General features: G+C 34.3%; 3 protein-coding genes across 3 annotated transcripts; 1 reads left to right on the top strand and 2 right to left on the bottom strand.

Annotated features, from left to right (window-relative positions):
* TRIADDRAFT_27735 (uncharacterized protein) lies at positions 1-5,200 on the bottom strand (the record flags this gene model as incomplete). Its single annotated transcript, XM_002113883.1, has 23 exons — positions 1-150; positions 251-443; positions 532-576; positions 717-844; positions 916-1,097; positions 1,335-1,402; positions 1,487-1,594; positions 1,707-1,786; positions 1,869-1,977; positions 2,076-2,158; positions 2,305-2,387; positions 2,487-2,756; positions 2,842-2,910; positions 3,039-3,104; positions 3,167-3,287; positions 3,375-3,547; positions 3,683-3,815; positions 3,927-3,981; positions 4,135-4,267; positions 4,375-4,489; positions 4,623-4,715; positions 4,997-5,041; positions 5,063-5,200. 23 exons carry the CDS (start codon positions 5,198-5,200, stop codon positions 1-3), a joined length of 2,640 nt encoding a protein of 879 aa, XP_002113919.1.
* A 779-nt stretch (positions 5,201-5,979) lies between these two features.
* On the top strand, positions 5,980-7,707 carry TRIADDRAFT_57829 (uncharacterized protein; the record flags this gene model as incomplete). The annotated part of the gene is made up of 8 exons (XM_002114198.1): positions 5,980-6,021; positions 6,178-6,365; positions 6,468-6,585; positions 6,816-6,905; positions 7,039-7,108; positions 7,232-7,292; positions 7,383-7,533; positions 7,660-7,707. The coding sequence occupies 8 exons, from the start codon at positions 5,980-5,982 to the stop codon at positions 7,705-7,707; spliced, it is 768 nt and encodes a 255-aa protein (XP_002114234.1).
* A 2,144-nt stretch (positions 7,708-9,851) lies between these two features.
* Positions 9,852-12,000, bottom strand: TRIADDRAFT_57828 (uncharacterized protein; the record flags this gene model as incomplete). Its single annotated transcript, XM_002113882.1, has 5 exons — positions 9,852-10,070; positions 10,199-10,262; positions 10,670-10,826; positions 11,634-11,737; positions 11,981-12,000. The coding sequence occupies 5 exons, from the start codon at positions 11,998-12,000 to the stop codon at positions 9,852-9,854; spliced, it is 564 nt and encodes a 187-aa protein (XP_002113918.1).
* Between the last annotated feature and the right edge of the window lie 3,057 nt (positions 12,001-15,057).

Here is a 15,057-nt window from a genome sequence, read left to right as displayed (position 1 = left end):
CTATAGTACGAGATTTTTACAGTAAGAAACAAGGCATAAATTTTCATCCAGTAGTTTCGCTGTCGTGGGCCAAGTTTGATTAATTGCCTCAAGAAGACACTTTGCTTGATTGCGTAAAATCTGATTGTCGGTAATTGTCTTCATATGAACCTACAATTATCGGATAGTAAGTCATAAATCAATCAAAAAGTTATTATATCTTCTTCTCTAATTACAGGAATCATGCAAGATTTCTGAATCCTCCGTCTACCTGTAAGAATAGCGACAAATATGACTGCACGATTTCGTAATCATTTCCAGTTTTAAGTAGGTCTTCACAAAGTAACATAAAGCTTCCGAGTAAGTCATGGCTTCCTCCAGTATCCGGTCCTAACATGCGGATTTCAAAGTCTATAGCTGATGGTCCCAGAGATTTCATGATGCTAATACCATCAGAACCTAATCTCAATGTTTATAATTTAAGGGTGGAGATGCTTCGTTAAATATGTAACTATACTCTTTACATAAGTAGTGTGTTTACTAAGTTGTCACATACTCTTTCGAATCTTCGGATATAGAGTTAAAGTCTCTTGCAAACTGGAGCGTGACGTTACAACAGCATTAATTACTCCACGCAGATTCGTTTTCTAGGTGATAATCATGGCATATGTTAATTATTGGCCATAACAATAAGCAATGCTTCTTTCTTTTCTATACATTTATTCAGAAATGATTACCATCTTGAAAATATTACTGATACCTCAGATTCTGACTTGGTAGGATCTGTCTTGGGGCTTTTACTGTGACGTAGAAAAAAAGGCACTGGCTTCACTGTTACATCCTGTTCCTTCGGCTTATTACGTTGCTACAAGTTTGATATTGGATGAAATATATGTAAAGAGGTGAAATGGCACATTTTGCAAATTAGATCCTTACACGAATGACTTCCAGGTTTGTTATGTTTCTCCAATGTGTATGAGGCAATTGGGATAACGTGATGAGGTTACTAGGCTCATTATTATGTCTAGCGCCGACATGCTTAATCTGATGGTCAGTATTGTCGATGATCACAGTTTTTTCTGAAATATAAGATTGCAAGCTTTGTAGTGAAGCATGATCTCCAAAATATTCAAGTTTTCTTGGGTTTATTTCTATCGATAATGTTTACATTTATTATTTTTAATTGGAAAATAGACCATTAACGGAATCAGAAGGGATGTTTTACTAATGCCGCTAAAGGTCATCTATCTCGATTACTACAAATTCTTTTACAGCAGATACTGTATCCAGTAGGATTGAAAGGTGAAGTTAGATACATTGCGCCAATAAGTTTTAGCTGATTAAGCTAGCTTTACCTTTCAGCTCCATAGATGTCGGCGATATCGAGAGAAACGGTACTGAAGAATAAATAATTTTACTTGACCTACGCCAATTGCAATATAAATACATAAAAAATTTAATAGGTGTGCATCATAAATTTATCAAGATTTTAGTGTGCAGAACCCACCAAAGATGCAATCCGACACTGTCTGCAAGTGTTATAACCAAATATTCTCCAGTAGAAGAAAAACAGAGACTTGTCACTGGTGATTCTAGCTGAAATGTGTCGATTAGCCTATAGTATAAAACCAGGTGAGGTTGATAAAAGGGAATAATTTGAATTTCCTCATAAGGTATCAAAAATTCTTTGTTAATGTACAACAATTGCGCTTGAAGATGAGTGGTACCTTGCCGATGGTATATCCCATGTTCTAATTGATCCGTCTACCGAAGATGTCGTTAACCATCGAGAGTCAAAACTTAGCGCCTTGATAAGGGTTAAAGAATAAACGAAAAATTAAGTTTTATATACTGTATTTTGATAACTTGTGGTTCAATGGCATAGCTACCAAATCTGTTATGCAGTTTTCATGTCCAGAAAAGGATCTGATGATTCTCATCATGTCGATATCAACAACGTAGCAGGTAAAATCTTCACATGCGATTGCGACAAGGCAGCTAATTGTAAATATAAATAGCTCCTGTTAATGAATGACCGTTACCATAGTGTAGATACGTACAGAATGACAAGTGCTTTTCAGATTCTGAAATACTACCTCTCTTTGTGTATCGTTCCAAGACTTACAGGGGTGTTAAATGTGACTAAACTAACTTGGGTACGGCTGTGTAAATTCCAACACTATACTCGTACAGTCAAGAATAGAGAATTAATTATTGTGTTTGTTAGGAATATTCTATATAGTTATTTATCAACAGCGTGTTATAAATAACAATGGTGCACTTTAGTACTATGTAAAAAGCTTTAATAAAAGAATCTAAGTGAACCTGTAGTATTTTATCAGAGCCACCAGTTATTAAATGACGATTACAGGCATCATTAAGAATGCATTGCACGGAATCTGCATGAGCTTTAAAATGAAGATTACCATTAGCTTAATCTAAGAATGGTGTAGGTTTCTAGAGTGCTGGCATATTCGTATTACTATTACGTAAGTAATTATCTATACCTTTCGGATTTCCGTAAGAGCCTCTGTATTGGCCCGATTGTATATTAAATTTATTTACATAGCCAGTAGATAGTCCTACAATAGCGAAATTTCCACAACTCGTGATGGTTACAGCGGTAGCAGTTGTTAGACCATTGTTTTCCAGTTGATCCGATGGTGGTCGTAACCTGTGCTTGCCAATACTTTTGTTACGAAAGCTCCACATAAGAGCTGCAGCTCTACCGAGGTGACATGATACGATACTATCCCACTCTTTTTCTCTAGCAGAATCTGGTTAGAGTAGACTGTGAGTAAATATCCTGTAGTAATGTACTCTTGTACTAATATTTTAAGATATTAAGTAAATTATGATTACCTGACGCGAAGGCCGTTATTTGTGGTATGTTGGCATTTCTAACTTCAATCCTTTTTTCATTGCCGTATCCTTTTGAAATTATTTCAATAGAACGTTATGTAGTTAATACAAAACAATTAAATATTATTTCGTTGCTTCAGTTATTAAAGTAATGAAAGATTACTTTGTTAACACTAAAATCAGATGCAATGGCGAACCTTTCGATAATTCGTGAGCGTAGGCATCATTAACAACGGAAGAAATTCTTAGAGAACCAGTTGCATCTATGGATTGGTTAGATATCAAAAGCCGATAACATAGTAAAAACTTTAACTTTATAAAATACCTGAGCTTATAATTAATTGACTGGAATTGCCGTAAAATCGCGCTCTATTAGGTGGTCTACAATGTCCCGAACGACATATTAACATCCTAGCGCTTTCATCGGATTTGTCAAAGACCCATACCTAGAAGTGAATTTAGTTATCTCAGCTACTGTATAAACGAAGAAATTTTGTCCTATGAGTGTAAACTTCTTTAATTCTATCGCATACTTTGAGTGTGTTATCAGAACCACCGGAAATAAGTAAAGGCTGAGCTGCTACGAAATCTACCTTACAAAGTCCTCCATGAGCATTTCGTAAGGTAGATGAAAGCGTTCGTTCATTTAGATTCCAAAACGATACGTATCCAGATGGACTGGAGGTGGCCATAATTGGAACTCCATCTTGATTGGTTAAGAGATTACATTTAAGATAAATCGGAAGTCATTTAGCACTTTTAAGACGGCATGTTTTGTAAAAAAAGTGCAGCGAATGAAAGAGCTTGAAGTGTAATACGTATATCCTCAGTGTGAATTTACCTGTTCTAAATGATATGGAAGTGATTGGGCCCGAATCTTGCTTAAATTTCATTAAAGTTTTGTCTAATTTTAGATTGTGAAGGATGCAGGAACCGTTTGCAAGACCGATAGCTACAGTATCTATAGCTGGAGCCTATTGGGCATTTTAATTATACGCACATAAGTACATTGAACTTTTAGCGCCGAATAACACCGATTATGCCTCCTAAAATTTTATATAATTTTGCAACTAATACAAATTTACCTGTACAGTGGTTAACACAGATGATGACCAGCCACGAAAAGTATACACAAGCTTGCTGATATATGTGTGTATGATTAAAACAACGAAAGGGGTTACAGTTATCAGTACGAAAAAAGTAATTAATCGATCTATGTATTCACAGTCAGTCGTCATTTTAGACTTATAAATTATAATTTTACACGTTCAATGTTAATAAGAGCTCTCTTACTGAGTTTTTATGTTCCATAATTGCAGCATGCCTTGTTGGCAGCCTAGTAAAACTTTGTTTAAGTAGGTATTTGGGTGCATAGCACAAGTGACACGAAATTCTTGATTATTAAACTGAAACTCTGTGTAAAGCTCTAAGTATAAAGCAAACATTCATTAATCGTGAGTAAAGCACTTGACAGTTCCTACTTCCTAATGACAATACATAGCAAAACCTGTTTCAGAGTGGTATAAAATTAACCTGCAGTTTCGATAAACCAAATTTTAACGTTGCTCCTCTCATCAATTGATAATAGAAATTCTCCGAATGTAACAAGGGAATGAATCCTTCCTAAGTGGCCAATAAAGGAATTGCGCTGGCGAAATAGTAAGAACAATCATTAATTGATGAGCATAGAATAGAGATACATTCGATAAAATCTGAACGGCTCGCACAAGTAGAGAATTATGCGAATAAGGAGCTAGCAAAAAAGGTCAGCATGCAATTACTTTTTCTGTGCGATGAAAAGAGAAGATCTCTTTAGAGCAGGCAACAAAAATTAGGTCAGGGTTAACTGTAAGACATTCGATATCGCTAGGAAGCTGCGGTCCTGAAATGAAATACAAGTATTAAAAGTTGTCATTCGACGAGATGGAGGATATGATCGGTTCTGTAGTTATTTATATAAAAAAGATATCAGTAAAATTCCTTCCGCTCCTTTATTACAGCGCTGTACAGTATCTCATTAAGGCTAGTCTACCGTACCTTCAAATAATAGCTTCAGTTTTGAAGACTTCGCAGTTGCAATTAGTTCAAAATAGTAACGAAATAAAAGGTATTATTTTGAAGAATTGTACAATATAGCAGTGTAATGGGTTGATACATAAAAAGTAAAGCTCATTAAAGAATATAGCTGTACGTCGTAAAACTAAAATCTCACATTATATACGTGAAACGTTTTCCCAATCGAGGTAATGACAAAATGTTCACCACCTTTAATTTGAATCGTATAGGGTACATGGTTACAGATACATCCTATAGCTCGATAATATGAATAAAGATTGCTGCAAGTATTGGATAGAGCCATAACAACATATCCAACAGACGCGGCAAATAGATACAACTAACTATCAGAATTGAATGCTGTTAGCTAATAATATGCAGCAGCATCCTGCAGCAGCCTCCTGTGCAGAAAAGGAGCTTGAGTACTTTGCGTATCACTCTTTTTCCTTACAGTGCAAGGGCCTCGAGATCTTGAGGTCCATGTCCATAGGCCCTACAGTATTTTGGAAGTTACCCCTGTTACACTCAGTGTACCGGTGTTGGTAAAGCAAAGTAAACAGCACAGTACCGTAGCCCATGCCATGGTGCTGAACTATAGTGTACAGTAGCGTACTGTACAACTAATTATTCAGTAAAGCGACGGTTTGCGTGTCAGGCTCGTAGGTACAGTCGTAATTTTACACATGGTTTTACTGTACTGTACTGTACTGTACAGTGTACAGTCAGGGACTTCTACAGTAAATACCACGGTAGTCTTTACAAGTCCATACAGTAGTACTGTACAGTACAGTACAGTCCTGGTACGGTACTGTACAGTAAAACCATGTGTAAAATTTCAAAATAAAATACAGTACTGTACGCTACAGAACTGTACTGTACAGTACAAGTACAAGTACAAAATTTATATTTTGATAAAAGTAAAACTATAGTACAGTTCTTTACTGGATTATACTGGGCTTAGTCAGTGCTTGCTGTTCGCCGGTGATAGTTTATGTATATAGATATATATACTGTATACAGTACATATATATATGTAGTTTGTACAAGACCAATCTAGAGCGTTAGCCACGTAACAGTCTTAAAATGGATGTTGCTGCGGAACATCGAACACAGCATAACGATACGGTCAGTAATTTCTAACTTTTGGTAGTGGAACATCTGTGTAATGATGTGAAAGTGGATCATATATATGGAGTATATCATGTATAATCTACGAAAGTTATGCTGTACTTGTACTGTTCGTATAATTTTTCGATTGCTATTTTATTTACGGAAACGTAGGAAGGCTTGCGTCGGAGACTCTCCGATATTTTCGATGGTGTTAATTGGTTGGAAAGGATTGATGTAACTCTAAGTTACTGCTTAGCTCAGGATCTATTGCATGCTACAAAGGAAGTAGCTGTGGATAAAACTTTTAGTGATGATAATGTAGCTAGAATTCATGATGATTTCCAGAGGGAAGCGTCATTGTAAGAAGTTTTATTAGAATTTATGTTATTTAAAGTAGGAATAATTGTGTGGAGACAGTCCCATAGTAGAGTGTAAGTACTGTTATTTATCTGCAGTTATAGGCAAGCTCAGAAAGCTGTGATTGAAGCTCTCCCCAAACTGCATTCGGAAAATGTTATAACAAAGCGTCCAGCTGACTATTTTGCGGAGATGGTAAAGTCTGATATTCATATGCAGAAGGTCTGTTAGTTGTATGATCGTGTAATATATCGTATTCATAAAGGGAAAACCTGATGTAAAATTGGGTAGCTACTGTGCAGTACAGTATGTAGTGTGTAATGTAATCACACGACAGTATACTAAAATCTAAGCTTGCATTTCTCAATTAATTCACTATTTTAATGTAAAAGAGATTTTATCATTTTAAGGTAAATTTAATTTCTCTGAATATACATATTATGGGCTCTTAGATACGCCGTAAGTTATTGGAAAAACAAGAAAATATTAAATCTTTTGAAAAAGCGAAAAGAATCCAGTTCATTAAAAAATTTGGGAAAAAGGTTTGTTTGCATGGCCCTATGCGATATATGGCATACTAAAATATGTAGTATGGATGGACATAGTCGGAGTGCGATTAATTATAACTATAGATGCAGTAGTCTTAAGTGCGTTACTCTTAAATCGCTCATTTAGGTAGAAAAAGAGGTAATATCTAACAGAAAAAATCTCCAATCGGGAAAATCCAATGGGAAACTAAATAAAGGTGATTCTTTTCTTCTATATACGCGCAGTGATACAGTATATGATGTACCTATTATGTACCTATTATGCTTAAAATATTATATTCATAATCATAATATACGGTATTATATCCATATTCTGTTAGGTGCGAATTTAGTTGAGATGAAAACGCAGAAATCGGTAGATAACTACGTAAATAAATCTAGGTACTTTTATTTAAATATAAATATCTTACTTTACAATGGTATTGCACGGCATGTTTGTAAATTAACTGATTGAGGACGTACTGCATACAGGTCTCCGCGTTTGTCAAATAAGGGAAGGAAAGATATGAAATATGGGTATGGTAGAAAGAAAAAGAATATAAAAAAAAATACTAGTGCAAGCGCGAATACGTCATTTTTTGACTCTGGGATTCATGGTAAACCTCGAAAGAAGCGCAGTAGTGTAAGAAAATTACATTGATAGCAGCAAACGACCATATTTAGTGGTAGAAGTTTCTTACAGCTAATTGATTTTTTTATCCTTGTTTGTGTTTTTATATACGTATATGCTTGCATGAAAATCAATCAGGCCGGTAATAAACGTCCGGGCAAGAGAAGAAGATTGCAGAAACGTTAATAGCTATGATTAGAGCCTAGCTGTATAATAGAGCCCCATAAGTATTATACATTTTAACAATAAAATGTGTTCTGGGATCACCTCTGTATCATCTTAATTAATAGGAAGCAAATCCTTTTTAAACAATCAGCCACGGCGTCTACTAGTTTTAATATTTTGCTGCATATAAAATCATGCTGTATATAATGCTAGAAATTTATTTCTTCTGTGCTTGTGGAGTATTAAATGAATGATTCATAGCATGTTCTATGTCCAAGAATTCTTTCTGGTAAAATTAATTTTTCAAGATGTATTATGCAATTTGACTACTGTTTGTACAGTTAGTATTATGAATAGTCTATATAGGACTTTACTTAGGTGATATTGCTTATGGTTACGCTATCATACTAGATGGGATTAGTTTGATTTTGCTTTATGAGAAGGAATGGCTCTTGATTAGTAATCGATTGTTTAGTTAACAGTCGTAATAAAGGAAATAACATTGTGAAGGCAATAAAGCCACAACATACAGTCTATTCAGAAATGGTTACTATTGTTAGTAGTCACTGTTATTCTTACAGCTGCTGCAACCTTGCTACAAACCAGTTTTGCAAAGTTTTTGTATTTGGAGAGAAATCTTTTGCCTGAGCATATACAGCAGGAAATAAGAGGTATTCATAACGGCGTAAGCAACTGTATCAGTGCAAAGCTTGATATTTCATGATTTCAGAATTCTTATTACTTGCCAACGTGCATAATATGAGGTATGCTATGCTTCTGAATATGTACATGAGATTGTGAAGGCAAAAACTAAAACGTAATTTATTTTATTTACGTATTTACGTTATACTATATTTGGTGAGGAACGTAGTTGTGCTCTATAAAATAATTTCGAAGGATACATTACGATGTAGAACAAAAATAGTTACACTCTTATGATAAAAGCTGAATGGTTTGTTATAATTATCAGTGTCATCGCGTAATTATTATCATTGATTTTTACCATATATAATTTAGGATAGATATACTGTAGCTTATTATTCGCAATGCAGTTAAAGAGGTATCCAGATCTATACCGTACATTACAATAGGTGCTTCTTTTCCAACGTTAAAGTAACGTCACCTTGATTACGAGTTGGACAGATGGCTTTGTGGTTGCGCCATGAAGTGCTTGTGAGCTATAATGCTGCTAGCACGTTATCTAATATTTGGTTAGTTAAAATGAATTGCTGACTATGGTACGACAGTGTTAGCTGAAAGGTACTTCGCATAACATACTATTGCAAAGTAAGATCTGAGGAAAGGCACTAAAACGCACATTTAAATTCTTCCCTTTTAATTACAATTTACAATCATGTAACATAGATATACGATAAAAATAAATAAAAAATTAAAAGGTTTTAGTTATGGATTACATGATCCAGTTGCCGATAGCTTTGATGCCAATGAATGCTTCATAAAACCTTACGCCGATTTTAATGCGGATCGCGCTCTTAAATTATTGGCATTTTACGTGCGAATACGAAAGGCATGATTGTAAGTTTGGGAAACATTACTTTAAGCTCTAATAGCATTAAAATTGACTACGTAAAATGTAGTTTTAATCCTGCTTTGTTCTCTTTTCTTTATCTTCCTGACTTGAACCAATCATCAATATGTTATATATAAGTTTCTCAATAGAAGCAAATGGGTTGATAGAATTTTCCATAATCACTGATAGAATTCCGAAAGCTACAAATATTATGGCCGATCCAAGTAAAATTGTTTCTTTCGTGACGTCAATCACTCTTTGAAATTGATAGTGGTAAAGGATGCTAGTTATAACGGCAATCCTTAAATTCCTAATATTATCAATATAAAAAAGGAACCCAAAATTAGTCGGAACAATAAGTTAAAGAAAGCTGTTTAGCAACGATGCAGCAAGGCCGTATAAAAAGTATAATCTGATAATGTCTACAGTACATGTACATGTCTTCAGAAATATAGAATAGACTAGCATATCAATATAGAAATAGATTTTCTATTGTCGAAATCTCCGAAAATAATGTCACTAGTAAAATCACGTAATTCACCCGGTGTGCGCAACTATGCACTCGTATATAGAAAACATAAATATTTGGCGTCGATTTTAATCAGAGATTGTTAACGATGCTACTGTAGACTTCCTACAATGATGGCTTTAGCAATTCATGCTTATAATCTTCGATTTTAAAGGAACCACGTAACATTCTGTGTATGGGACCAAACATAGAGCCTCCACAGCTTTTGCTGGCCGCAGGTAAAACCGTTGCTATGATAGATGATGGGTTTGCAGTATACCCCAACTTTGAGCCAATTAGTACATCCTTAGCAGTTTTCATCATTTTCATTGATGTAATAATGATCTAAGAGTAAAGAATTTATGGTATCTAGCTAATGTCTTATTTAGGTAAAACAAGCGTTCATCCTAGAAGTATTTGAAGAGTTAATGTCACTGGTATAAAAATATGTAAACCATTAACGATATTACTACCTTTACAGGCTTCCAGCTCGCTACTGACATGACTTTATCAGCAGGTCCCCAAAAAAACAAGTACCTGAAAAGTAAAACTATTTTTAGGTCGCAATAAGATTGGATGTGATCCAATTATCTCAGGTAAATTTTGCTTTTACTTAAGTCTTATAAGTTAGCGAAAATACTGCGCAATGAGCAAAGAATATTTCATTTGTTAAGTGTAGTACATTACTAAAAGTGCGAGCTATTGAGTTCATATAAACTACACGTAGGAGTATATTAGCCATAAGAACGGATGTCGTGCTCTTTGCATTATCCCTACTAGTTAAAGCTACGTAGTCCTATAAACCTGTGTAAGTAATATGGCAATAACAATCCTACCCTATCTTATATAACATTTTTTGTCCGCATGTTAACTAATAATATAATGATATTATGTGGCTTAATTAAGTGAGAGGCAAACTAATTATTTTAGAGCAACAGTAATACCATATCAAGAGCGCCATCAGGAGTTTGTCACTACTTTCTAACGGTTGGAAGATACGGTTACCGGTAAAAAAGTTAGCCAAAATTGTACCAGAAACTGTAGTAAAATAGAATGATACAAAGGAAGCCAACGGAAACGTTCGGGTTATCTGCATAATTTCTGTAATTTAATGTAAATTTGGCAATTATTATCGGCATACATACACTACACTAGATCGAAAATAACAATCAATTCATTATAAATTTATGCCTGTTTTATAGCACAGTCCTGTACTCTAAATTTTCTTGAAGCTAATTTAATTAATTAAGCTGACAGATAGCTATAGAATGTTATATATGTTATATATAATCTATGTGTACTGTACAATGTACAGTACTTAGTCCTTTAATATTATTAAGTTAATTGCTATTGTTGTACTAGCTTAAACCGTATACCATACCGTGCGAATAAAATTCCTATATTATGCTATTCTATATTTAATAGTCGATGACTTATGCCGAACCTCAGAGACAGAATAAATCAATACTGGAATCATTTCCAGCTCGTGATACTATATATACAGTATATAAAATATACTTCAAATAATAACCAACGTACGCTATTGTACAATACAGTACATTACAGTAATACAGTTCGGTATTTGACCACAGTATGTGCAAGTAATGCGAGTATTTATACGTCAGTTTAATTAAGCTACATTTGTTTTTCAATTTTATTTATATGGAAACTTTTCAATACACCGTAAGGGATTTTGTCTACGTACGTATGCAGTATATCATTATTTCGCACTCGCCGTAACAATATGTTATACGAAATACGAGTACAGTATAATACTAAATTGGTGGATATCGATCAATAATTAATTAATTTAACGTGAACACGCCGTAAATTTCTTTCATCAAAGCACGAACGGGTGTGACCAACTGTTGCACAATTTATTTATTTAATTAATGCTATATAACTAACCTTGCTCTTTTCTTAGTTTCATCGCGCAAAGTACCATATGACAGAGCTGCAAATAAGGAAAGATAGGAATTCGCGCAAATTCGTTTAGAGCCGTTGTATATAACCTACCATGAATGACGGAACAAATCAATGAAAATGTTTATTTAAAAAGTAGTAAGTCTAATATAATAAGTCAGTGTACTCTAAAGTCTTCTATGCACGCTATATACGTACAGCAGTGCACACTTTATTAATTAATGACTAGTAATAAATAATAAGACAATGAATAAACAGATTACTCTAAAACGTCGCGCTGCCATTTAGCGATCTTGAAGCTAAATTTGTTCAGTCAATTATACGATACTTACGAATGAACCTCACCATCCATGTTTGTGTGAAATTACGTTCAGAACAGTAAAGTTCAGTACACAGTAAAGAGAACCTGTAATTTATACTGTTCTGTAGGAGGGATAGTCAAAGATTAGTACTGTACAGTACAGTACATTGTACAGTACAGTACACTATACTGTACTGTACTGCACAGTCTGTAGTGCACACACGACTGTACTGTACTGTACTGTACAAGTGGACAAGAATCTTATTACAGTAGTGAAATTACTATACTGTGCAGTACAGTACGCTGTCATCAATAAACTATCACGAGCGGTAAACATGATTTACGGTACTGTACAGTACAGTGTACAGTACACAGTAAGTTGAAGCTACTGTACGTACAGTACAGTACGGTAACCCAAGTTGTATCACACGGAATCATTCTTGCTGCTGATTGAAATACAGTATAATATGCTGTACTGTACATTCTTAAATGCGCTAAACGTTGATGCAAGCAAGTTGTGAACGACATCAAGGGTATTTTACAGTTGGGGATTTCTATATACAGTATCTGGCAAGCAGGGCGATGGTGACGGTACAGTCGAAAAAGGTGAGGGACTATTTTCACTGCTGTATCCTTTTTAATTAATTAATTCATTAGTCCTGCTCTCGTAGATGCTATAGTTGTGAGTATGGGTCTATTCCGTGTTTATAATATTATACATGTGTTTATGTATTAATTATTATTGATTGCTTTAATACCTTAAACACAGACCAAACTAACTGTAAATTAATTATCAATATTCTTATAACGCATTTACTGTAGTTATAATATGGCTGTAAATGATTACTCCGATGTGGATAAATAATTATAATAAGGATTATATGATTGTATTTAGTCGTTTGTCAATGTGGATGGTACACCAACAGCGATCGTATGCTCCAATTTTGGAAACCAGATCTTCATCTATGTAACACAGTATGGAAGAATTGGTACAATGGTAAGAATCTCCTTACACGAAAAAATTTATTACTGCCCTGTGCTATCTGAATCTTCAGATGTGTTGTTGTCACTAGCATTGCATTTTGCTGCTGATCTGTGCTTTGTATTCACCCATACACAATATCAGAAAGCTTTATGCAAAGTGTACTATATCAGAGAATTTTAAGAGAAAATTCTTAGAAGCCCCCGTAAGATGGCGGCTTGTATTGATTTATAGTTGAGATACTGCACGATTGTAATTATCTAATCTTTCTAAAAGTGGAGGCAATTTTTTTAAAGGCATTGCTTCACAGCCAGCGGTAATTTCACAATTTGTTAATGTAATTTTAAAGAAGGACTGTGAAAATTTTTTATTTACCTCTAGATAAAAGCGGAAGCTGTTGGACATTCTCATGGTATTGGTGCTAGTTGCGTAGATAATAATAATAATAGTAATAATAATACACTTAATGTGTATACTTGTAAAGTTTTATTTGGGATAGAAGAGGTGAGATTGATAGGATACGGAGGAATGAATAAGCGTAGCATTATCAGCCTACTGTATAATTTATATATATGTTATATATAATCAGAAAATAGTTAAGCACTGTTTGATAAGATTTCGCATACGATATTAGCCTTCTCAGCTGGTACCAATCTACTGTATTTTTATACCTGCTTTAGCCTACGTATGTGGTCTTAGCTAGACAGCTGATTGAAGAAATATTCAGGTCGAGCAATAAGAATTCTATTATACTAGCTGTTTCATTAAAGAGCAAGTCGGCTCGTTGCCTAAGATGTCTTAAAGATACTGTCCTGGCTAACAGAACGTGGTAGTGAAAGCGCACTTGTCAAGCATGAGCTAAATACAATGTTTGTACGACTGGATATGAGCTGTATCTGAGCGAAAGTTATTTCATGTATTTTCTCGTGCGAACATGGAAATTCGTAATTGGCGATCAAAGAAATCAATTCATTTTTATTTTGTTTGAGCGGAGTTTACTGCATTTTTCGTACTGAAATAGGCATTAATTCGAATCATTGTACAACTGCGTTTCAAGTATCCTTCGCATTAGTGAGGTTGTGGTAATGCTAGAATATGATGAATGGAAAGCCGAATACTGTACATTTTATTTCATTTCGGCTCTTATAATGCGACTTGTCAAATTTTTATCTTAACTTTAATTATTTAAATGGTAATATTAATAGCTAAAACATCTTCTAGTAATAATAATTTTCAGTAATATACTATTACTCCCTAACATTCTGATTTGACTTTTAAAAGTTGTCACAAAGACTAACAGCTCCGTAATCGTTTAAAGTGAACCAAGTTGCCAATATACTGAATAAAATTTGATTCAGAATGTTAACTGTAGAATCTACCACGGATGTTGTAATAATAAATCAAAATAAAGTTATGTGTCTGTCAACGGTTCATACCGTACCGATTGAAAGAGTAAACTGTCAATACCAGTTTTAAATCTTCTATTGCAGAATGCGAAACTTTAACTTATAATATAATTATTATGATATCATTAAAATTGGTTTAAGAAATTACAACATTTAGGATGTTAGTGTTGTTTCACATATTAGAAATAGTTATATCAGATTTACATTGTATCGGAATGTTTTACGTGGTAGCGGTATTGCTATGATCAGGCCTTTAAATTCATGCATTATCTCTAGCCTAGAAATCATCTAGTCTCTCAATAGTGTATGTTTTAATGTACTGATACATATTGAGGATGACGTTGGGTTAGCTTCAAAACATTAGGAAAGATCAACCAGTAAAAGTGGGTTTCGAAGCTAGCAACGCAAGTGGCGTATGATTATGCAGTACAGTAAAATTACTGTTGTGCTCAGACTGAGAGCTGTATCGGACCGGGTAGCACATGTCTTTTTTCACCTCTTTCAGGTAGTGAATATGCACTGAAATCTCTCCAGTGAACTCTTAATGTTTTACGTTCAGTGAAGATGCATAATGCAGTACTGTACATTGACTATGACGTTATAGCTAGGGACCTAGGATTAGCTATTAGTTTTAGTTTAATAATCGTACTATTCTGATAAATACTATAATGCTCATTCCAGAATGATTTGGATATTCTACATCTTAAGCTATATAGTATA

The sequence above is a fragment of the Trichoplax adhaerens genome, genomic scaffold, assembly GCF_000150275.1.
Source record: "Trichoplax adhaerens TRIADscaffold_7 genomic scaffold, whole genome shotgun sequence".
NCBI lineage: Eukaryota > Metazoa > Placozoa > Uniplacotomia > Trichoplacea > Trichoplacidae > Trichoplax > Trichoplax adhaerens.
Note: the sequence above shows the minus strand (reverse complement) of the source record. Positions and strands in the feature narration are given on the sequence as shown.